At 33.7% G+C, this 25,811-nt stretch overlaps 1 protein-coding gene across 1 annotated transcript; it reads right to left on the minus strand.

Annotated features, from left to right (window-relative positions):
- Positions 1-239: 239 nt before the first annotated feature.
- On the minus strand, positions 240-23,857 carry LOC143235669 (corticotropin-releasing factor receptor 1-like). Its single transcript, XM_076473891.1, has 10 exons — positions 23,755-23,857; positions 23,233-23,324; positions 21,091-21,200; positions 20,400-20,529; positions 13,571-13,727; positions 11,375-11,505; positions 9,212-9,288; positions 8,605-8,740; positions 1,276-1,317; positions 240-449 (listed from the first exon to the last, which is right to left on the minus strand). The coding sequence occupies exons 1-10, from the start codon at positions 23,855-23,857 to the stop codon at positions 240-242; spliced, it is 1,188 nt and encodes a 395-aa protein (XP_076330006.1).
- Positions 23,858-25,811: the final 1,954 nt, after the last annotated feature.

Below are 25,811 nucleotides of genomic sequence, written 5' to 3' on the forward strand. Positions count from 1 at the left end.
CACACGGCTTGATCAACAAACTCAAGATATAATATAAAAATACGAAATCTTATAACCCATATGCGTTCAAATGGTTAACCTTTACCATTTTGCCCTTGATCGTCCACCTTTCGAAAGAATTATTTAAATATAACATCCTGTAAAAGATACCTAACTCAACCAATAACAAGGTGAAACTTCGCACAACCATTGAAAGATATTTAATATTAATAACATTTAAATAGAAGTTACATACACCACTACACGCGACAGCTGTGTTTCGACTTTCTCAGATCAGAAAGACGAATGTGAACAGGCCTAGACGACGCCCTCTTGTGGCGGGAACTGTAAGTTGCCGAGCAGTCATAATATGAAGCTGATGTATTGGAGTACCATCGTTCCCTGTTACTGGACGTAGCGTTTTGACGAACAGCAGCGCGAAGATAAGCATTTCTCAGAGCAGTTTTTACCTACATAAAATCAGAAATAAATTTCGTTTAAGCGAAAAGAAAAGAAAAATGATGTTTCAACTTAAACAGTAGATGATATATAATGAACACAGCAAATAGAAGCAGTTCTGCACTGCTTCACATTGGAACACTTTATTCACGTATTGAGAAACTGAAGTTCCATTTACCTCAGGACCTGACCCACCATATCACATATTATACAGAGCAACTCAATAATGTGAATTAGGCGTAGATCCTAATTCACTTCATCACACTTTGTACCGCGCCACACAATGACACAAATGTGAGCTCATTCTGAGTGATGCCAAGCTGTTTTATTCTATTGAGTTTATAACACCATACCCGATGTTTGAGATAAAGTACAATTTTAATTTTTTCCACTCAAGCATATTTTTATATTTTGTATGTTACATCAACCTAAGACACTTACAATATTTTTATTGTTTAACTAACCCTGACGTGATATACTTTCAAGAATATATATTTATTTGCTGGTAAGAAGAAGTAGATAACTAGTCCAACCAAGTGAACGTAAATTAAAATAACTGTTGAGCATCGTTTACAGTTGCACTATTTTTGTCAGTTTTAATGATATATTTTTTTACTGTTTAATTATACTGCCTAGCACAGTATTCTTGGTGGGCCTACTACAGTATTTCTACCGATTTTTCCTTTTTTTAATACCTTATTCATCAGTGATATCAACAATATTTGAAACAGTTATTCGTTATTTTCGATATCTTTAGTCCACAGTTATTATTATTTGCAACATTAAACTTCTGAAAATGAGGTTTGGTTAATTACAAGAGTAAGTAAAACTACTCACCTCTGTGTTCATAAAACAGTAGAGAACCGCCAGAAAAATTCCCTATAGCAATGAAAAAAAATCACATTACGAATATTTAGGCTTCCACTAAAGAGCCAGAAAAAAACAAACACTTTTAGATTATACGTATTCTGGTCTCCCTTCAGAGTTCGGACATTGGTAATATCCCTTTGGAAATATGTGTATACTTATAAATGAGATAGGTACAGGAAAAAATTAAAAAATTAAATGTACAAAGTCAAGGGGAAAAATCAATAGTTAACAGTTAGGGTTAGCTATAAACTTGAAGATAATTCTTGATTAACATCTTTAGCATGGCGAATGTTTGAAATAGTGTTAAAACGTACAATGAAAAAAGGCAGCATGCTATATTAACAGTCTGAAAGAAAAAAGAACAAAATTAGCAGAATTTCTCTTTTTTATTATTTTTTCTTACGCATAAACTTCGATCCAGCTTTCCATTTTCAGTTTTTAATTAAGAATAAATACTGGGGCCCAAGGATAACACCAACCTTTTCCTTACAAACATTTATTGAAGTCTAAGAATAACACGAATTTTTTCCTTACAAACCTATATTGAAGCTCAAGGATAACAAGAACCTTTTCCTTACAAACCTATATTGAAGCCTAAGGATAACACGAATTTTTTCCTTACAAATCAGTATTGAAACTCAAGGATAACACGAACCTTTTCCTTACAAACATTTATTGAAGTCTAAGAATAACACGAATTTTTTCCTTACAAACCTATATTGAAGCTCAAGGATAACAAGAACCTTTTCCTTACAAACCTATATTGAAGCCTAAGGATAACACGAATTTTTTCCTTACAAATCAGTATTGAAACTCAAGGATAACACGAACCTTTTCCTCACAAATTTGTTAATTCATACCATTGTCTTGGTTCTTATACTAACGATCCTGCAGGTATTGAGTTAAATATTTGCCTAGCTCAATGAGCTTCTTCTGTTGTTTCTAACCCTGAGATTCAAAAGCAAAAATTAATAGCATTAAAGTCTTACCTCATGAAGTTTCATAATCCAGAAAATGTAACAGATAGAAGTTTTAACTTAGCTAATATTAAAAAAAAATTAACAATAATCATAAAGATAATATTAAATAACCACGGTTTAGTTAGTTCATAATAATGTATTGTCCTTGAGTTAAATGAATATTCATATCCAAAAAAGAATTGGAAAGAATTTTGGATAGAACATTAAAAGTTACATTTAAAGATAAACAAATTATTTTATACACTAAAATATTTATATGCAATCTTATATCAGATAATTAAAATAAATAAAAGAAATTTTAATCAAAATGTCTCTCTCTGTATAATAAACGAAAGTGTTATACTTGTGGGAAAGGTTATATCACAAACAAGATGTGAATTACATACCTTCCTGGAGAAAACTATTTATTTAGTAAATCACAGATTCACTTCTGATACATGAGATGTTATTTACGTATTATCCACTATTTATTTCAAACACTCCAGAATAAATCCACGTGAAAATTGAGAATTACTGCCCATTATCGTTAATAAGTGTAGTATGGAAAAATATTAAATCTTACAATAACCTTTTCTTTTCAAATGTTTCTATTTTGTTATTATTGTCAAACGAAAATTGTCTACTTTATGAAATATTGTTTACGCGAAAATAGGCCAAAGGTCACCTTGAGGTCATCTATGATTATGTTAACCATTCTCACCACTATACTGTAGTCTGTTTGTCAGTCAACAGACACTAAAGCGACGTCACATAAGGGACAATTAGCATTGCAATTTGTGCTGTCATGATGTCTGTAAAACGTGCGCATGCAAAAAATCACGAGAAGAATTATGTACTCTGTCGGCTAACATAGGAACTTCAAAAGCAAGGAATAAATATTTGTTACTGTTAATTTTGATTTAATTTATTCTTGAAGTAGAACACTTTCTAGAACCTTGCGGGAGTACATCTCGAATTATGAATAAATTTAAAATCCTATTAATTATTATATAGTTTATCACACAGGAGTTTATAACATAAAGAAAACATTAAAGGTGAATTTTACAGAAAAAAGAAAACTTTGCAGTCAAAAGAACTACTCATACTGATTAATTTTGCAGGTTCACATTTTTTATAAAAATATGTGCTAATAAATTAAACATAGAACTTGGTGCAGAAACAGCCCTTTCCTAGCGGCAATCCGAACGTTTTAGTTTTAATGTTTGTCGCTAGGATAAGTACTGTGACGTAATAGTTACCAAACAAACCGCCAACGCCAGCGCGTTGAATGTAAATAAACATGGCCAGTGCATACGGAGAAACAGAGGCGGAGTCTGTTTTGACTTTGTGTTCTGAACAGTGCCGAGTAGCGCCATATCAATTCGAACCTACTCTGAACGAACCCAGAACAGTTATTTTTGACACAGATCTGACAAGTTCTAGTGATGAGGACAGTTTCACGAGCGAGAGTAGCGGAACTGTGAGTGATACTGAAGAAATAAGATTATATATTAAAACAACATGCTTTATGAGGTTTATGAGACTTACATTTAATATGACAATGTCAAAGTACTGTGTTAAGATTAATTTTATTATGATGAGTTATAGAAATATGTTATGGAGTTTATATTTGATTGTTTACAAGTCTACAATGTTTGTTTTTTAAATACATAACATGTACTTGATTACTTCAACATGTTCAAGACATAATCTTATTTCAATTTATTTTGAAATTTTAAATTTGGAAAATGGAATTCTTCAAACTTTTCCATATTTAAAAATGATACAAAAACATCTACAAAATGATCTACCAGCATTTAAACTTGGAATATACTCTATTTGGGATAGATTTGTCCACTGTCTAGTCTTGGAAATCAAGGTTTCATCGACTTTCAGGTGCCACAAATACAAAACACGCTCACGAATGTGAAATGTGTATGTCTAGTTACATTCTTCAAAACCTGTACTTTTTAAATTATTATATTATACTAGTTATTGTTTATCACTTTATACTGCACACATACTTTTAAGTTTGCTCTTTTCGTGATGGCAAAGGATGACTTCAGAGGGGTGGAACCTGTACGCTGCAGGCTGAGATCAGTCCTCAGCTCTTCACTAGGGACGATCCTGTCAACTGCCGATGTTTTTTTCAGTCTCAACCTACGTGGCTTGAAACCCAGGGAATCCAAAACAGTGGGATCCGACACAAAACATGAGCGTTTAAAGTGATCTGGACAAAGCATTGCATGGTGTGAAGGAGTCCAGTTCTTCCAATTGACCATCCGCACCCACTGTCGCCACCTTGCCGGTTCCTTCTTCTTGCACGGAAACGAAAAGAAGCTTTTGGCCGATGCCGAACCGTTTTTTAACCATAAGCAACGCAGTAAATCATGTTATCATAAAACAAAGATACATTAGCAATATCAAGACAAAAATAGAGTCATAAAGTATGTAATCCGAAAAAACACCGATAGATTTACATAAAACACCAGCACTAAAAGGAACAAAATGGTCGGCGCGCAACGAAACGTGTTTGGCAACTATTACGTCATAAAACGTCACGGAAACAGCCGAAAGACCGAGAAGAACTTGAATTTGAGGACCCACATATTTTGTTTCATTTTTTACTCAAAAACTAAAGTGTTTAAAAATGTGGTTATCACACAGGAATTATACCTAACCAAGGTACAGTTTCTAAGGCAATTATTAAATTTGTTTAAAAAACACGTTCTTCGATCGTTTAGAAAACTGAAGGTATTTATACTTTTACGTATTTATTTTGGTTTTTTAATAATAAAATTTTTATTTGGTTTCTGCTATATGTACGTTCAGATGAACATCACCAAATTTATGAAAATTCCTTAAGGTAACTAAAGTAGTTAGGTACTGGCCCCCTGCTAGTACAGCGGTATGTCTACAGATTTATAATACTAAAATCAGCGATTCGATTCTCGTTGGTGGGTTCACCAGATAGTCCGATGTGCCTTTGCTATTAGAAAACACAGGTATGGAATTTAATGAAATTTTGTTTGTAGCGCCACCTGTGGGTTTACTTACAAACCGACTTTTAAATTAATTTTTTTTCCTTTTTAAATTACAAGAGACAGGAAAAAATCTAACACTAATGAAACTATAATTCTCCATTACTAGACGATCGTTTTTGACATATTCAAAGCTATAAGATTAGAACAAGGTACTAGAGAACAGGAATACTGATATTAACAGTTTGAAAATAAAAATAAAATTAACATCAAAGCTGTAGCTCACCAGAGATATGGATAACAAGCGTGAAGAAAATTTATCAAGCTAATAGTGTTAATAAAAAATATCAGTTTTAAACTAATAATCAGTTTAAGAATATCTTACACCTTAAGTTTCCCAGTGATTCAGCAGTAAGTTTACTGTTTTACGACGTTAAAGGCTCAGCAGGTAGTTAAGGCGCTCAACTCGTAATCTCAGGGTCGCGAGTTCGAATCTCCGTCACACCAAACATGCTTGTCCTTTCAGCCGTGGGAGCGTTATAATGTAACGGTCAATCCCACTATTCATTGAGAAAAAAAGAGCGCAAGAGTTGGCGTTGTGCAGTGATGTCTAGCTGCCTTCCATCTAGTCTTACACTGCTAAATTAGGAACGGCTAGAGCAGATAGCTCTCTTGTAGCGCTGTGCAAAATCAAACAAACAAACAAACATACAATGTTATAATCCCAAGTCTGACCCTTCCCCCTTCACTGGAAAAAACGTAGACAGCTTATATGTAGCTCTGTGTTGAAAACAAAATAAGAATCATTTATCTGCTTCACGTCACAAGAAATGGCTGAAATAAGTGAACACCTGAAAGTTTGTTTTTGAATTTCGAGCAGAGCCGTCTTTAATTTAGCACTGTAAGGCAAGATATAGGGAAGGCAGCTTGTCATCACCACCCACCGTTAACTCTTGAGCTACTCTTTCACCAACTAATAGTGGGATTGACCGTTACATTATAACGCCCCACGGCTGAAAGAGCAAGGATGTTTGGTGGGAGGGCGATTAGGATTCGCGACCATCAAATTACGAGACCAGTATCCTAACTACCTGGCCATGCCGAGCCGAGACTCCAGAAAAAAATAATTCAAATAGATTACCAATAGAAAGGAAAGTTGGATCGCTAAGGGCATTTATTTTTACTGCTTTAGTCCTACTTTTCATATTTCAGTAGACTTTCAGGACGAAGGTAAAGCACGTGCACGCTGTGATACCGGTGCCGATCCTTGAAGCCAATGAAATAAATTAAAGTTGTCCGTTCATTTGTCGAGCGTTTTGACGGTACAACCACTTGGAAAGCGTGTGTGTTTTCATATAGCAAAGCCACATCGAGTCCACCAAGAGGAATCGAACCCCTGATTTTAGCGTTGTTAATCTGTAGACTCATCGCTGTACTAGCGGGAGACGCACTTGGAAGGAATTGTAGAAACCAATTAAAGAAAACAGAATCAGGTGTGTTGTCCTGGGGGTGGTGAAGTTAGAGGTCGAAATATTCCACCCTCAGATCTCTTTCAAAATACCCCATAGGAATCGTTACATTATGACATACAGGGGTAGACAAAAAAGTGCCCACCTTTGAAAATATTGTTAATTTGTTATGTCTTTTATTAGGCTAATTTTGTAGGATTATTGGAATAAAAAGATCTAAGAAACTACAACAGGGGCACAACACTTTTAGGTAACTAAAATCATGAAAAGTTCAGGTATTTAAGAAAGGCAGTGTTTAAACTAGGATTTGAAATCATATTTGAACACATCTCGTGGAGAGTGTTCTAAAACATAGAGTTTTACATACTCTTCTGTTATATAATAAAAGATATGACAAATTAACAACATATTCAAGGGTGGTCTACGTTTTTTGGCGACCCCTATATATAAACAAAAAATTTATAGATCAGAGATCTGTGATTTGGGATTTAAGACAAAGTGAAGATAGACATACTGCACACCTATTGAATGAAGGTTAACACAAGTTATAGTTATTATGAAGGTTCCTTATTCCCACCAGGCCTCTTCAATTTGGACATAATACAAGCTTAGGGGTAGCACTATATTACACAATAAATTTCACAACATTATACAGTTATGTTTTGCTTGAAAAATAAATAGTTTCTGTCGAAAATTCTTAAAAAATGTTTTTCTTTACATCAAAAATTGTCTGAACCTTCTTGTTAACAAATGCAGTTTTCAGAAATAAACCTAGAACAGATCAGCATTTGTTAAGACCAGTTTGAAGAAAATGTAAGTTCTTTTCTATGATGCCGAATTTCACATACATCCGACATAAAAAAATAAACATACGAGTAAGCCCATCGTAGTTCAAGTTCCAAATTAGAAAATGTTCAAAACAAAGACGAGCATTGATTATTACGCCACGAAGGACTTAATTGGACTGTTTTTGTTTTTTACAGAATGTCTGAATGACCTCGTCATGCCCTTCGTTTTAAACCTTTTGTCTTGCACAGATTCGAATAAGAAACTGTATCCGTGAGTGAGGCGTCTACACGTTCATTATAATAAAATAGTCCTATTTGAATATATCAACACATTCTGTAACTAACGTGATTTCACACACACATCTCGGTGTTTATCAAGATGAACAACTTTATATAGAAGTTGTCAAACTAAAAGTAGGTAACTGTTGTTATGCTGTTTCAAAAAGATATAAACACCCAAGCTAACCTCCCAAATATTATAATACCAAACTTCTTCTTCGTATCTTTGTATCTGGTATCTTCTTCGTGGTCTTATAGGACAACTTCCACAAGCAATACAGGACACCAATAGTGGTCCATATCTTGGTGAAGATCATTTGTCATCTGGTTTTGGTGGACAAAAGACCATTGGTGTCTATATCTTGGTGAAGATCATTTGTCATCTGGTTTTGGTGGACAAAAGACCATTGATGTCTATATCTTGGTGAAGATCATTTGTCATCTGGTTTTGGTGAACTAAAGACCATTGATGTCTATATCTTGGTGAAGATCATTTGTCATCTGGTTTTGGTGGACAAAAGACCATTGATGTCTATATCTTGGTGAAGATAATTTGTCATCTAGTTTTGATGGACAAAAGATCATTGGTGTCTGTATCTTGATGAAGATCATTTGTCATGGGGTTTTGGTCGACAAAAGACCATTAGTGTCTATATCTTTTCCTTCTTTTCCGCTAATGTTGCCGTATGTAAAACATTCACATACCTTCTTTCTTTGTTTGCTTGAGTTAATATATGTTTAAAAATCACACAATTTTTACTTTCAATACTAGAGTTACAATATATTAAAATATTACACAATTCCCTTTTTTTTCTCTTACTTGTGAGGACTGCAGCACAGCATTTGTTATCATATAAGCTCCCTCGAAAGTAGCGTCATCTTTCGGATTTACACAAAACAACAAGTGTGTGATGCCGAGTAATGGAAACAACAGTACCGTGGCTTTGATGGCTCTTCTAGAATAAAATAAAACTGATTTGTAACAAGAAATTGTAAAACGAATCGTGTACTACTGGAGAAAGAATGAATCCAGGCTCTACATTAATACTGACGCGATAATTCTTGTAAATGTCGTTTAAAAGCAACAATAAATTGGTTAAAAACAAATAAACAAATCTTTAGGAAACAATAAATATTTCTTTTATACTTGTTAAACTTTCCAGAGCCGATAACATATGTAAACAGCATGATACACACGCACAATCCTAATGCAAGCTGTAGGATTCATACACCTCTGATGTAAACACTATGATACACACCTGAAGTAAACACCATTTCACATGCATCTAATGTAAACTATAGGATACATACACAGTTGATGTAAACAGTATGATAAATACACACCTAGTATAAACACTATGATACAAACACACCGTGTGTAAATACTATAATAGAAACACACCTAGTGCAAACACTATGATACACACCTGATGTTCATTAATTCTCGTGAGCGAAGTCTTGTCACCAGAACTCTGATAATATTCACCAAGAAACCAAAATTTATCTGGAAAATTGAGATGAAAAACCAAGAAATACAGCAATTATTATTATTGTCTAACATATCATTTCTGTTATGTCTAACATATCACTTATTATTATACACTAACACAGCATTTATCATTATACACTAACACAATAACTATTACACTAGCACAACACTTACTTTTACAAGTGAAGACAACATTTATTATTACACGCTTAAGAATCAAACCAAGCAGTTATATATGTTAACCTCTGAGATGGTAGTAGCTGTTGGTTTTTGTTTGTTTAATATTACGCCTAAAGCTACAAGTAGGCTATATGTGTTGTGCCCATCGAGGAAAAAAAGCATTACTCACCAATAACTAAAAAATAACATTTTAAAAGCAGTGTTGAGGATCCGTTTTGTAGAATTAAACTTGGAAAAAAGCGCATTTAACGTTCGTACTTTTGTATGTTTCAGTGTTGAAAGAATTCTATTAAAACAAAATAAAGCTAGAAAATGGTTATATATTGTGTTTGCAAACAATTTATTAATTAAACGCAAAATAAGTAAGTTTAGGTAGTTGAACGGTTTTGTACTAGTCTTTAAACAACTGATGGTGAGTAAAGATAGTGGAACGCTTTTGTGCTAGTCTTTAAATAAATAATGGTGAGTAAAGATAGTGGAACGATTTTGTGCTGGTCTTTGAATAAATAATGATAAGTAAAGATAGTGGAACAATTCTGTACCAGTCTTTAAATAAATAATTATAAGTACAGATAGTGGAACAATTCTGTACCAGTCTTTAAATAAATAATAATAAGTACAGATAGTGGAACAATTCTGTACCAGTCTTTAAATAAATAATTATAAGTACAGATAGTGGAACAATTCTGTACCAGTCTTTAAATAAATAATAATAAGTACAGATAGTGGAACAATTCTGTACCAGTCTTTAAATAAATAATGATAAGTACAGATAGTGGAACAATTCTGTACCAGTCTTTAAATAAATAATGATAAGTACAGATAGTGGAACAATTCTGTACCAGTCTTTAAATAAATAATAATAAGTACAGATAGTGGAACAATTCTGTACCAGTCTTTAAATAAATAATGATAAGTGCAGATAGTGGAACAATTCTGTACCAGTCTTTAAATAAATAATGGTGAGTAAAGATAGCTGAACGGTTTTAAACTGGTTTGTAGTAGGCCAGAAATTAAACTGTGTTTTTACTTTATCTAGATAGCTCAGCGGTAAGTTTGAAAGTTTATCAGTTTAAAAACCATGTTTCGATACCCGTGGTTCACAGTCCAGTGTAGATATTTGCTTAACAACACACACCAATAAAAAAGTCTTTTCTGAAGTAAGTTTGAGGGCTTATAAAACTAAAATCTAGGACTCAGTCTCTGTGATGAACATGCCCCAAATATCATACTGCGGTTAAAACATCCTGAAATGGAAATCACATATTTATTTGTTGTATCAAACAACATCAATAATCCCAGAATCAACATAAGACCAAACTATCGTACTAATCTTTGATTTAATGGTATGTAACAAACATTCATTGGAAATGAAATTCTGCATATGCGAGCAAGCACGTGTCAAGAAGCTAAATTTTAATTGGCTAAGAGAATGATTTCTACAAGCTGAGCCACAGCGTTATTAAACTTCAACTACTTTGTGTTTTACCTTTGAGAGTAAAAAAAGTAGAACTTCAACTGAAAAAAAAAAAAACTGAATTTTCTGTGTGTTCTAATGGACATGATTTAGGTTTTCATTTGAATAAAATAAATAGTAAATAATATGTTAAAATAACCCTTTTCGTTGTCCATTTACACAAAGTGTAGGCATTTTAGTTTAATACCTACACAATGTGTAAAGTTGTAGGGTAAAAATCTACACACAAGCGTAGACCTATGAGGTAACAAACTATACAGAGTGTAGGCCTTTTAGTTTAATATCTACACAAAGTGTAAATCTATAAGATAATTCAACCTTACTCTCAAAACTAACGTTACAAGTAGAGATGTACAGATATCAAGATAATTCAACTTTACTGTCAAATCTAACGTTACACACAACAAGTAGAGATGTACATATATGAAGATAATTAAACCTTACTGTCAAGGCCAAGAGCATTGGAGCGGTGATTATCCAAATTGATGGAGACTCGCCGTAACCTTCCCAACAAGGTTTGTCCAGCGTCTTGCTGACAGTAGCTGCCCAAGCACCGATCGGAATTAATGGCACACCTGTGAATAATAATAATTATATTAGAATAAAGTAGCCATTACAAGATGGAATCAATGTAAAAATAAAATTATTAACTGATAACAAGCACGTGTATATTGGTAAACGGTTAGCTGTTGTTTATTAGGGTTAGCCAAATGAGTAAAAATCAATGTTCAGTCGAAGTTAAACAGTGAACATATTATAAAACTAAAAGTCGAGTGAACTGGTTCTTACTGAAAACAAACTCAGTGCTAAATCTTAAAGTTCGTGCATCCTGAGATCCAAAGAAAAGAACAACTGATTGAGTTTTCACATTTACTACACATAAGCAAATAAATGCATTATGATGAAGCACTATTAAAATAATCATAGAAGATTTTACTCTATATTCATGAGAGTCGCGATCTTATGAGAGGATCATTCGTTGATTCATAAAAAAAATATTTACTATTCAATGACTTTAACGTCGTAATAATAAAATCTTATGGTTCTAATGTGCATTTTAACCTGCCAGAAACTCCCACCAAGGAGTTGTGTACTTAAGTATTTATATGTATAGAAAACAGAAAGATATATATGAAACTAATTTTAACATGCAGACAAAATCAGTTGATATAAAGTTACGGTACAATGGTTATATCAGAGTTACATTTTAACTTTTGTTAGAGTGTTTCAGGTTGTTCGATAAATGATCGGTTTTCTGAATGGTATGTAACAGCTTTTCTCGACCAGAGATATTTAAACATTTGGATCATAAAGGTTTGTTTTCATTGTAGATTTAGAGTTCTGAGACGAGAAGATTCTTTGGGTAGTGGAAAACAACAACAACAACAAATTGATGAACTTGGGGCATAAATGCTATTCAGAAAAATATTTGGATCAAGTCGTACTCTAGTTGAATCAAGCAAAATGCGTCGTCTTGTGATATGCTGGAACAAACAAAAATAAAGGTCGGTAGCAAAAGTCGTCTCCGTATTACAAGGATCAGTACGCAAAATATTCAAGAAGGATTTTTATTGTAAAAAAACAGACAAGTCACATTTACACAAATTGCTTCCACGTCATATCTGTTAAACTGTTGTATACCTCAAGCAAAATGACATGAGTATTCATGATAGTCTCCATAAGAAGACAAGAAAAAAATAAAGTCATGTTACACTAGATGGCTCATGAAAAGTATGAAGGGAGCGTGGCATGTTTTAGACATGAGAGCTTTACGTTGGAGAGTTTTGCAATGGAACCTACCATGCAGAGCTATTGACAAGGTAAATGGCTGGCAGATAGAGCATAACCAGTTGTATCGATGTGTGTCGTAACAATGAAGTGAGAGAATCCAAAATCGTATTGTTATAATATACCTAACCTCTGAGGATAAGTGTAAACCTGCCGAGGAAATGTGTATCTCATTACAAATAGTAAACGAGATCGAGATGCGTTATTGTTGAATGAAAAACGCTATTAAGGTATTTTTTTAAAATATCACGGTTCATTCATGATGTCCAAAAGATACGTAGTTCCCACAAGTATTGACACAGAATGATAAATGTTTATATAACCCGAGAACTTTCGAAAAGTGAACCTTTCTTCTTCTGCAGAGAAAAACTTGGAATGCTCCTGAAAGCAAAAACTGTCCACCTTTTGAAAACCCTTACGTTACAGGGTTCTAATTATTATTTTTAATTTCACAGTTCACAAGCACTAGAACATTAATCTGTCCAAACGGGCTGTTTGTTTTACCCTTGTAGTGATCAAAGTGGTCGTGAGGTTTACTAAAGATTCACAATCACATCTCATATGTGAATCTTATTCAATCATACAGAGAAGTGCAATTTTACTTCCAGCTTTCACTCTCAGAATATAAAAGGAACAATTCAAAACATGCTAAAGGAAAAAATCACAAACTTTCTGTGTTAATGGCTGTTGTTTTTTGTATTAAGTGGTGGAATATCTGAACTGTAGTTTTCTAATTTCACGTGCATGAATAACAAATGAAATATTATGATAATCGTAAAACAGCCACATCTAAACACGAAAAATGCGAACTAAAAAATCTGATAAGTTGGCTTACTTCAGTTCGATACTCACCCCAGCCTATGAAGTAATATAACTTGAAGGGAGCATCTTTCTGGAAAACACACACTGCTGTCCGACTGTGTAGCAACAGACCTTCATTAAACATCCAGTTGATGGAAACAAGAGCTGCGTACATTTTAACTGTCAAAACGGAGCGACACAGCCAGCTCTGTAAAAAAAAGAAGCATACGTAATTTTAAGGACAGAACAGAGCGACACAGTCAGTTCTGTAGAAAGAAAAACATACATAATTTTAGGACAAAACGGAGCGGCACAGCCAGTTCTGTAGAAAAGAAGATACGTAATTTTAAGGACAGAACAGAGCGACACAGACAGTTCTGTAGAAAAAAGAAACGTATCTAATTTTAACGTCAGAACTATCTCGTGTCTCTTTATGTAATACTTATACAAACAAGTTACACTAGTAAAGTTAAATATATCAAATGCATTAAATAAAACTCCTCAGCTCTATTGAAAAAGAAAAATGGTTAATTTGAAATTTCGTTTAAGGTTTAAAAGAATAGCTTCTTATTTTCTGTTATAAAATAATAATTATTATAAAAGAATAAACGTCATTTATTTTTTGTAAACTATACAGTTTGAATATTTTTATCATTATTTATTTTTTCCTTTATCTTTTTTCAGTCATATATATAGTCATGATTTTATGAAAACAATATTACGTTTCAAAACCTTCTTTTAAATATCCTATGTCCGATGACAAATAAAAATAAAATAGCTCATTATTTTGAAATACCGTACTCGGGTTGGCCTTTCAGATGCGCGCCACTATGGTTTTAAAAGTTCCATACTTGCAGTTGTTATTGTTATAGGCTGTTGATATCATAACACAATGTCACAACGTGCGCCGCTGATATCACAACTCAGTGTCATAGAAGGATCGTTTACAAATGTTATTTTACGATTAATGACATCTACACTTAACACTGCGAAAATAAATTCTTCAAACGAACACCTGACCAGAAAAATCCTAGTAAAGGTGAACTGTGTATATTTGTTTGTTTGTTTTGAATTTCGCGCAAAGGTACTCGAGGGCTATCTGTGCTAGCCGTCCCTAATTTAGCAGTGTAAGACTAGAGGGAAGGCAGCTAGTCATCACCACCCACCGCCAACTCTTGGACTACTCTTTAACCAACGAATAATGGGATTGAGCGTCACATTATAACGCCCACACGGCTGAAAGGGCAAGCATGTTTGGTGCGACCGGGATTCAAATCCGCGACCCTCGGATTACGAGTCAAACGCCTTAACATACTTGGCCATGCCAGGCTTAACTGTGTATGTAGCAAGCTGGTACGCGACGTTCTCTTCATCTTGAAAATTAAAGTTATAATGAAGTTTTTCTGAAAGTCTCTAAGATACACCCCTTCCTTGTTTCATCGGTTAATAGTTTGAATTAGTGAAAGTTGTTTAAGTTTAGGATTATACGACGTAGCGAAACGTTTTTGAATAAGTTGTGGAAATATGTTTTTCACAAAATTATGCAACCTTGATGTCCTACAAGGAGAAAATTAAATACATTTGTTTTCTATGAAGCTACACAAAAGCCTGTCTGTCGAAACCAGTTTTCTAGCATTATAAGTCTGCAAACATACCACGACACTGTGACACTGTGGATATATTAAACAGCTATTAAATATTATTTTAAAATAGACATTGACACAGAATAGTAAGTGTTGACGAAAGTGGTTTATTTTGATCACCACAAACAGCAGTGATCTATTTTGATATAATTAACTTTGATCACCATAAACGATAATAATTTATTTTGATCACCATGAACGATAGCGATTGGCTTTGATCACCACGAAAGACCCAACATAACTTAACAGCTAGCATGCTTAAGCTGTGAACCCGTGGATTCAAATTCGCGGCCTTTGCCGCAAAACTTTGGGGCAGTAGTTAGGCTATAAAAGTGATAAGAAATTCTGCACTTGAATTAGAAAAGCCCTCTCTAAGTAGCATAGCAGTATGTCTGCGGGTTTGTACCGCTTGAAACCTTGTTTTGATATCCGTGGTGGGCAGAACACGGATAACTGTTTGTGTGGTTTCATGTTTATCTCCAAACGACACCTGACAGAGAAATGAAGCGCTCTTATTCGAAACGTAAAATCAAAGCTGATCAAACATCTAACATCACAACCGCACATCGTCGAACAATCAATATCTATCTCAAATTCATCAGTCAGACAGGAGTATCCATACGTTGGCGGTGTGTGCTGATAACTAATTACATTCGTTAGACTTTCTGTCGGAATTTAAACATTGGCATACGAGGAATAACTAACCCACTGTGTACCTCTGCATCAAAATTATGAAACAAAGTATGAAACAGTAACGTGCAACAAACGACTATTCTTTGAATTCACAGTCCAGACATAATACAATAAACTATTAAACTGTATAAGGCTTAGTTTCTTAGTCAAAAATATGTTTCGTATTTGTATGTTATTAGAGGCTGAGAAATATTTTTACCACCAGAGGCTGTGCTAGTTCAAACGTTAAATAACTTTAGGTATGTACAATATGGATTCATCTAAAAGTACGACTTAAAATTCAACTACTTTTTTAAGTTCGAACAGATCATAAACACATTATCTAGTTTATATAGCAAAGTTCTATCGCAAGCTAATAATGCTATCTAGGCTTTAGAGCAGGTCCGTAGTACAGGTTGAGAATGCCATCTATGGTATACAACAAGTACGTATTACAGGCTAAAAGCGTATTCTAGGCTATACAACAAGGCAGTATTGCAGGCCAAGAATGCTATCTATGCTATACAACAAGTACGTATTAAAGGCCAAAAATGTGTTCTATGCAATGCAACAAGTACGTATTACAGGCTAAGAATGCCATCTATGGTATACAAGAAGTGCGTATTACAGGCCAAGAGGGTGTTCTAGGCTATACAACAAGGCAGTATTACAGGACAAGAATGTTATCTAGGCTATACACAAGAAGCAGGTCGTATCACAGGCCAAGAATATGCATAAGAGGTTATTTTTATAGAAGTTAAGCCTAAATACATATACTCTTCAAAAAAAGAAACGCAAAAGGGATATTTTTGTTATTTTAAAAAGAAATATATGTAATAACGTTACAAGCTCAGAGTATGTGATGTTACACGTGTTAAGGCACTGATTGTCAGACCAAAATGACAATAAAAGTTGTGCACTTTGAAAACGGAGGAAAACATCTGATTTTTCGCTAAAACGCATTCGTGTCCAATAAATTTGTTTGAGAGATCTGCATGTTCTGCAAGTGCAACATGTGCAAAATCCCTATAAAAGTGACGGGTTCTCGGTTTCCATAGCTCAGTGTTAAGCCACCGACACGCAATACAGTTACGCCAAGACTGACTGAAGCACAACGCAACAACGCCAGTGGTCGCTTGGAAGCAGGCGAATCTCGATCAGATGTTGCCACAGCTGTGAATGTCCACCCAAGCACCATTACAAGGCTATGGAATCGTCACCAACAACATGGATCAACTCGTGACCGTCCACGATCTGGCAGACCTCGTGTGACCACGCCCGCACAAGATCGCTACATCCGGTTACGTCACCTTCGGGATAGGTCCACCACTGCGACGTCTACTGCCTCAACCATACTAGGGCTGCGTAGGATTTCCGATCAGATTGTACGCAACCGTCGACGAGATTCTTAGACCCCATGTGCAACCCATCATGGTGAACGTCAACGACGTTTTTCAACATGACAACGCCCGTCCTCACACAGCCCGACTCACCACTGTCTTCTTGAGACACAACAACATCAACGTTCTTCCCTGGCCCTCCAGATCACCAGATTTAAACCCCATCGAACATCTTTGGGACGAGTTGGACCGACGACTGCGACGGCGACAACCTCAACCGCAGACTCTATCTTAGCTTGCAGCAGCTTTGCAGGCTGAGTGGACAGCCATTCCACAGGATGTGATTCGTCATCTCATCGCTTCCATGGGCAGGAGATGCCAAGCAGTTATTGATGCTCACGGGGCATACTCGTTATTGACGTTGAGTGACGTTAAACTTCAACTAGTGAGCGTGGACTTCGCCTTTGCAGACTTTGGATGTTCAGCAGTGAATGTGCAAAGTTTCACACATGTCATACAGAACTACCCGGAATAAACTTGTTACCAATATGTCTCAAATTTTGCCTTTTGCGTTTCTTTTTTTGAAGAGTATATATTTTGCCACGTGCGTATTTATATTATTTCACGTGGACAAAATCTGATCATTGAAAAGTTACTGTTATTATAAAGAATTGTTTGTTGTTTAACGTTCTCTGAGTCTCCATCAACAGTTTAGTTGAAGAAGCAAAAATTTAACTTCCCGCCACATTTAAGAACAGTGTCAGTACAGGGTATTCACTGCTACATATAAACAGAACGACAACACAAGACTTTCCGTTACAGTTTTTGCCACACATAAACAGAATATCAGTAAATGATACTTCATTAGACTGAAGGTCAATTATAAAACCTAATATCAATACTGGAATCTCTAACCAAATCTTGGTCAAATACAGCAAAAGAGAGATTTAATTTTAAAATTTGACAAAAATGTGTTTTTAATTTATTTCCACTATCATGCATGAAAACTTAGTCGTGTATTTATTTTTGGAACATAAGACATTTTCTTCCCGGTTTCATAAAGTTTGGAAATTTCTTTTTTGAGCTTTATGAAACTTGGTACGGTGGTTGCTGGAAATTAAATTCTACTAAAGGTTTTAATAGAAAATTCTATTAAGATTTATTTTTGATCTCAATAAACTCGCAAAATAAAGCTTTATTGACACATGATAAGAAATGTTACTTACAAAATAATAAAAATTAATTCTTGAATTAGTTATTTTAAACCCTAAGGAAGCGCACTGATATTGTGCGTGTTCCCGTCCTTGTTTAGGTTTTCAGTGATTGTGAAGAAAAAACAAATTTAGTTCTTGCATATGCTCTTTGATTACAAGTGAAACAATAACTTCTTTTCAGACTAAACTATTGGGTAAGTGAGACAATACTTTCTTGTCAGATTAAACTATATGACAATTGAAAGAATGCTTTGTTTTCAGACTATCGGACAAGTAAGACAGTGCCTTCTTCTCAGATTAAACTATTGGACAAGCGAAAGAATACTTTAGTTTCATACTAAACTATTGGATAAGTGAACCAATACCTTCTTATTCGACTAAACTATTGTTTCACGAACTCGGAAGTTCTATACGAACTCTTGCAGTTTTGACATCTTACGAAGAAAGAAAGACTCGAAACTCTTCATACTCCTTACAGCACAATTTTCTCTAGTATGTTATTGAAAGTGGATAAAACCTAACAGTGTCAGTAAAATCTTGGAATAATTTGATAAACTAAGAACTTTGTTTGTTTGATGTATGAAAAACTTTAATATTGTAGAAATACGTATAAAAACAATCTAATCACAATGACACAAGTTTACAATGTTTTATATTTATATATTTAAGGTTTCCCTTCTATATATATGTATATATATATAAAGGGGACTTTTATGTTTATTAAAGAAATACTAGATAATCAATAGTGGTTGCGATAAATGAGTAATAGTACGTCATTCCACATTTCAATTACGTATTTGGTCCACCCAAGATTGGTGTCACAGGGCTCATTTGTTTGTTTATTTCAAAACAATATTGGACTAACTTGTTATATAACGTGTCGTCTCTAATTCATCTGGTTGAACAAAGTACAATAATTTACACGTAACATATTATACACCCGTAGATATATATGTAAATTAACTTATGTTAACGTTCCAGAACTGAAAACAAGCTGACACACCTACTTACATCGTTTATCAGGAGTATTGTGTTCATGTATTATTTATTATATTTACTGTTACCTATAGCTGAATATTTAGAGTGGGTGATACTAGCCCTTACACTTTAGATACTAGCCCTGATGATGGTTACTAGTTACAGATGCCAGGTGGCTGTAATTAATAATAGAGATTTTACGTTTTCTGTGTCAATAAACGGTGTTCTTAATGTTTATTACTCTTAATATCGTGAACGTTTATTTCAAGTTGATAATAATGTTTAGACAAAATTCAATGTTTTTTTCCTGAAAATGGCTTTAATTACTACCTCTCAATAAGTTAGAACAATGTACTGACCTACTATATGTATTGTATTTACCACACCTCTATATAATTGAACAATGTCTTGATCTACTATATGTATTGTATTTACCATACCTCTATATAATGGAACAATGTTTTGATGAACAGTACGTATTACAGGCCAATAAACCGCCTCGATACAATGGAACAATGTCTTCATGAACAGTATGTGGTGTACTTACCACACCGCTATATAATGGAACAATGTCTTGATGAACAGTATGTGGTGTACTTACCACACCGCTATATAATGGAACAATGTCTTGATGAACAGTATGTGGTGTACTTACCACACCGCTATATAATGGAACAATGTCTTGATGAACGGTGTGTAGTGTGCTTACCACATCTCGATACGATGGAACAATGTCTTGATAAACAGTATGTGGTGTACTTACCGCACCTTGATACAATGGAACAATGTATTGATGAACAGTATTTAGTGTACTTACCACATCTCGATACGATGGAACAATGTCTTGATGAACAGTATGTAGTGTACTTACCACATCTCGATACGATGGAACAATGTATTGATGAACAGTATTTAGTGTACTTACCACATCTCGATACGATGGAACAATGTCTTGATGAACAGTATGTAGTGTACTTACCACATCTCGATACGATGGAACAATGTCTTGATGAACAGTATTTATTGTACTTACCACATCTCGATATGATGGAACAATGCCTTGACCAACAACAGGAAGGGAAATTACAATTAACATGACTGAGTGAATAACTAAAGCCACAACGAGATTTTGATGGACTCTCAGACGGGAACATTGCAAAGATCTGGAAGAAAACCACATACTATGTTCAATTAAACGGTTTAAAAACTGTAAGAATATGTAAAGAGACCATTATGTATGTGACATTGATAAAAAGTTGTTTTTTTTGTAATATTGTAACTTTCTATCACAACGTTTATCTATTTTTCTTCTATCGGTGAAATCATATCTCTACAACAGTAACACATAATCTCACACATGACTACCTTCGTGAGAGCAAAACTTACAATTTCATAAAACACACAAGAGAACTTTAAGTATGATATACTTATAATATTATCAAAACACATAAGAATATCGTACATTTGATATATTTACAATGTCATATAAACTCACAAAATTACTGTATGATATATTTACAACGTCTTATAAACTCACAAAATTACTTTAACGTGTACTTACAATGTTATAAAAAACACACAAGAATATCATAAGTATGATACCCTGACAATGTAAAACACATACGAGAATACCATAAGTATGATACACTTACAATGTCATACATACACGTAAGTATATGTTTTTTTCCCTGACATTTGAAGAGAGATATAAAACCAAGATTTACTTGAAATAGCAGAAGATGAAAAACGTGACACCCAAGAAGAAGAGTGAAAATAAGGATCCGATCAGTAAAATGTAACTCACCACCAGAGGGATTGACATTAAGGGGTCTTTCTAAAATAAACAAGCAAAAAAACTTCGTATAAAACAAATCTGATCAGTTAAACTGTTGGAGGTTTCTGTTTATTTATTCATTTATACATACAGTAAACCACAGAAATTCTGAAGTAGTTATTCATTGCATAAAGTAATTTCATTAACTGAAAATTATGAACTAGAAAATAACGAATTTATCTTTTGATTTAGTTTATCATTTAAATCAACTTGAGGAATCTCTCTTAGGATTTGGAATTTTCAAATTAAATAACAGCTCATGCGCACGTACAATAAAAACCATGTCAGAGACTTTTAAAATTTATGTATAGCACTGACCGATGACAAGAAGGCGAAGGAAAAACACCCACCGCCACAAGTTTGTTTCCAAGTTTCCTTACCGAATAACAGGTTTCCTTGTTATCTTTACAACGCTTTCACAGTGGAAATTGCGACTAGTGTTCATTAATATCACGTTTCGAACCTTTTCTTATTATAATGACGGCCAAATTCTATCGTTTAATTAAATTAACGATTTTGTTGTCCTGTTCTGTGAAGTTTATCCTTACAAAATTAGGGCTAACGTATAACCCTTGTTGTATATTATGTGTGTCCGTATAAATATACAGGCCCGGCACAGCCAGGTAGTTAGGGCACTTGACTCGTAATATGAAGGTCACGGGTTCGAATCCCCGTCACACTAAACATGCTTGTCCTTTCAACCATGGGGGCGTTATAATGTGACAATCAATCCCACTATTCGTTAATAAAAGTATATACCAAGAGTTGGTAGTGAGTGGTGATGACTATCTGCCTTGCACTGCTAAATTAGGAATAGGCTAGCGCAGGTAACCCTCGTGTTACTTCGCGCAAAATTAAAAAAAAAAAAAAAAACACGAAAGAAAGAAGTATAAATATGCAAAGTAAAGAACAAACCACGCACATTATAATATATTATCTCAATAAGCTATTCTACATACGGTGTTAATGAGATATTTTTAGTTAATGTGCTTTTCAAAACTAGTTTGGTACTAAGTCTAAATGGACTCAGGTAAAATTACTTCAAAATCAAATGTCTCTACAATAAGAACGTTAAAGTATATTGGCTAAATATCAACTATACTTTAGGGGGGAACACGCTGATTGTATTTCCTGTTGAAAATGCATTAGTATCAGTAGAATGATTATGGTAAAATAGTGATATTAAGTCTGACAATGTGTATCCATCACTCTGATTCTATTGAACCTTGGGTACGTCGATAATGTAAAACATAAATGGATAAATCCAACAGTGAGAGGATATTCAAAACGTGTCTTTTTCTTTATCTACTCCAAACGGATGAGAGGAGGACAGAAGAAGTGGTTCAAGGATGGTCTGAAGACAACACTTAAGAGCTGCAACATTGTTGTTAACAACTGGGAACGACCAAACCACCTGGAGTTCCCTTATCCATAAAGGAGTAGAATTCTTTGAGTCATCATGAAGACAACATTTTGAAGAGAAGTGAAAGAAGATGAAACAACTCCAGCTACTACTGAAACCTCTTCTTCCCTCTAAACTAATCTGTAAGAAGACCTGTGCAGCAAGGATTGGTTTCATTAGCCATATCCGGACCCATGAATGAACTAGGAGTGCCGTCTTCCTCGACCTTGAGGTATTGCCACGACTCCAAACGACTAAGAGAAGAGATAGGGATGCGTTGCTAAGATACCGCTGTCATTTTTCGTAACAAAATTATCCTCTGAAAAGAAGCACGTAGATAGGAATGCGTTGCTAGGATACCGCTGTCATTTCTTGTAACTATATTATCCTCTGGAAAGAAGCACGTAGATAGGAATGTGTTCCTGGGATACTGTTGTTATTTCTCGTAACTATATTATCCTCTGGAAAGAAGCATGTACATAGGGATGCGTTGCTGGGATACCGTTGTCATTTCTGGCAACCATGTTTTTGTCTGATGAGGAAATAATACATATATAATGATGTAACATTAATTTACTGTTTATTTCTTAAATAACAAAAACTAGAATTATTTACGTTTTCAAAACTCACCTTTGGTAAAAGCTGGAGACATTCAGTGTAATTTGTCCAGTTTCCCCAGAGCCACTCACCTCTTTCATCACATACTCTATAAGCAAAAGCATCTACAAAACAAAGACAAAACACAAGTTTATTTCAATATGTGTTTCATTATAACTGTTTTAAAGGAAGAAGGGAAACTGTAACGAATCTGTCGTTTATGGTATGAAAATATAGATATTAAGTTGAAATAAAAAATATTCTTTTGATTGTATTAAAGGATTTCGTGTTAAATACTCCTTAGTTTTCTTCCTATGTGAATTAAACATGAATACCGTAAATACTGACATTCCAAGATTGTTGATGACCTAAGAAGGTCGAAAAATTGCTACTTATTTCGTGTTTTAAACAGCATATATTACATCCATATCAGCCGTCTCTAATATAGATTTATACCCATTTTATTTGCCTCTAAAATACTTTTTATACTCATTTTAGCTGTCTCTAATATAGTTTTCATTCCTAAATCCACCTTTTCTAAAAATATTTTAATACCCATATCAGCCGTTTCTACTATAGCTTTCATACCAATATCAGCTGTCTCTAACATAGTTTCCATATCCATATTAGCTGTTTCTAACATAGTTTTCATATCCATATTAGCTGTCTCTAACATAGCTTTCATACCAATATCAGCCGTCTCTAACATGGTTTTCATACCCATATCAGCCGTCTCTAATATGTATTCTATATAATATTGAATTCTTAAGATCAAAACCACTCCAAAGCAACACCCTTAAGTATCTCATGTTTGAAGTTTTACTTGTATGAACACAGTACATTTTAACATTCTGGTTTCAAAGTGAAGCTAACGTAAATGAACTATAATATAAAATGTGAAGTATTTGGTACATTATGTGTGCGCATGAGCATGTTTCTCGAAATATGTGGTGTTAAAATGGTTAGACGTCAATTAGAAGTCACTGCTAAACTTTTTCATAGCTGTTACCTCTCTCCTGAAAGTAGAGGCTCTTCGTTCAGTTACTGATTTGTTTAAAGTTGCCAGAACATTTCATGTTTTATCAGCATCTTGGTTGTTAAATTGCCGATACGTACGATTTAAATATAAGTACTGAATATTTGTTCAGATTGAATATTTATTGCACAACCTCATTCAGGTTTTGAATATAATGGGAAATGCTTTTATCTTTATATAACCAAGATTTACAGTGTGTAACTGGAACAATTTTTGCGTTTAAATAACCAATACTTATAGTATATAACCGAACAGCTTGAATGTCTAAATAACGAAGATTGACAGTATATAACTCAAATATTTTTTATGTTTAAATAACCACGTTTTATACTAGAAATAAAAATAGTTTTGTGTCTAAATAATAAAAACTTATGGTACATAAAAACAGTTTGTATGTTTAAATAATCAAGATAGTTTTATGTCTAAATAATAAAAACTAATAGTACATAAAAATAATTTGTATGTTTAAATAACCAAGATAGTTTTATGTCTAAATAATAAAATCTTTTAGCACATAAAAAAAGTTTGTATCTTTAAATAACCAAGATAGTTTTATGTCTAAATAATAAAAAAAAACTTATGGTACATAAAAATGGTTTGTATGTTTAAATAACCAAGATAGTTTTATGTCTAAATAATAAAAACTTATAGTACATAAAAATGGTTTGTATGTTTAAATAATCAAGATAGTTTTATGTCTAAATAATAAAAACTGATAGTACATAAAAATAGTTTGTATGTTTAAATGACCAAGATAGTTTTATGTCTAAATAATAAAAACTTATAGTACTTAAAAATAGTTTGTATGTTTAAATAATCAAGATAGTTTTATGTCTGAATAATAAAAACTTATAGTACATAAAAATAGTTTGTATGTTTAAATAACCAAGATAGCTTTATGTCTAAATAATAAAAACTTATAGTACATAAAAATGGTTTTTATGTTTAAATAACCAAGATGGTTTTATGTCTAAATAATAAAAACTTATAGTAGATAAAAATGGTTTGTATGTTTGAATAACCAAGACCTGTAAGAACATTTCTTCAAAAGTGGTCAACAAACGATGTCTAATTATATTGTAAACAATGTTAATTTTCAATAAATTCGTCTCATAAAAATGCCACATACTTTAAATAGTTGAATGGACTGAATATACAGCTACTACAAATCTTCAATTTTTTAAACTTTCATTTAATTTGGCGCTGATGGAAGTGAATCAAAGTCAGAAATCAACTGGTACAAAAAGGGTGCAGGTTATCCCTCGTTAAACGTGTGACTGTCCAAATACTTTACTTTAAAACATTTTTCCAAAAATATCCCTGAACAAACTCTGTTAAGAAATAAAGCAAATACTCTGAAGCTTCATTAATCAAGGCAAACGTAAGAAAGCCAATAAAAATATTCTACTAGAAAGACATTTATTGGCTCGTTAATAACATACCGTGAATGATTTTTTAATAAGAAGGAATAAAACGTATTAATATTTTCCTGAACGGAAAGAGCTTTAACATTATGGCAGAAAAAGAAACTTAATTTTGATATAAGTTTAAAAACTGATAACTCCAGTGTTTAATG

The sequence above is a fragment of the Tachypleus tridentatus genome, chromosome 12 (genome assembly GCF_004210375.1).
Source record: "Tachypleus tridentatus isolate NWPU-2018 chromosome 12, ASM421037v1, whole genome shotgun sequence".
NCBI classification, from domain to species: domain Eukaryota; kingdom Metazoa; phylum Arthropoda; class Merostomata; order Xiphosura; family Limulidae; genus Tachypleus; species Tachypleus tridentatus.

What these genes read in the sequence shown, in the direction of transcription:
- LOC143235669 (XM_076473891.1), bottom strand. Translation starts at nt 23,857, where the DNA reads ATGGATATGAAAACTATGTTAGAAACAGCTAATATGGATATGGAAACT. An exon ending in ATATTACTTCATAGGCTGGG is followed by an intron (nt 11,506 to 13,570) that starts GTGAGTATCGAA and finishes TATTATTCACAG; the next exon opens with GTGTGCCATTAATTCCGATC. An exon ending in ACTGTTTTATGAACACAGAG is followed by an intron (nt 450 to 1,275) that starts GTGAGTAGTTTT and finishes GATTTTATGTAG; the next exon opens with GTAAAAACTGCTCTGAGAAA.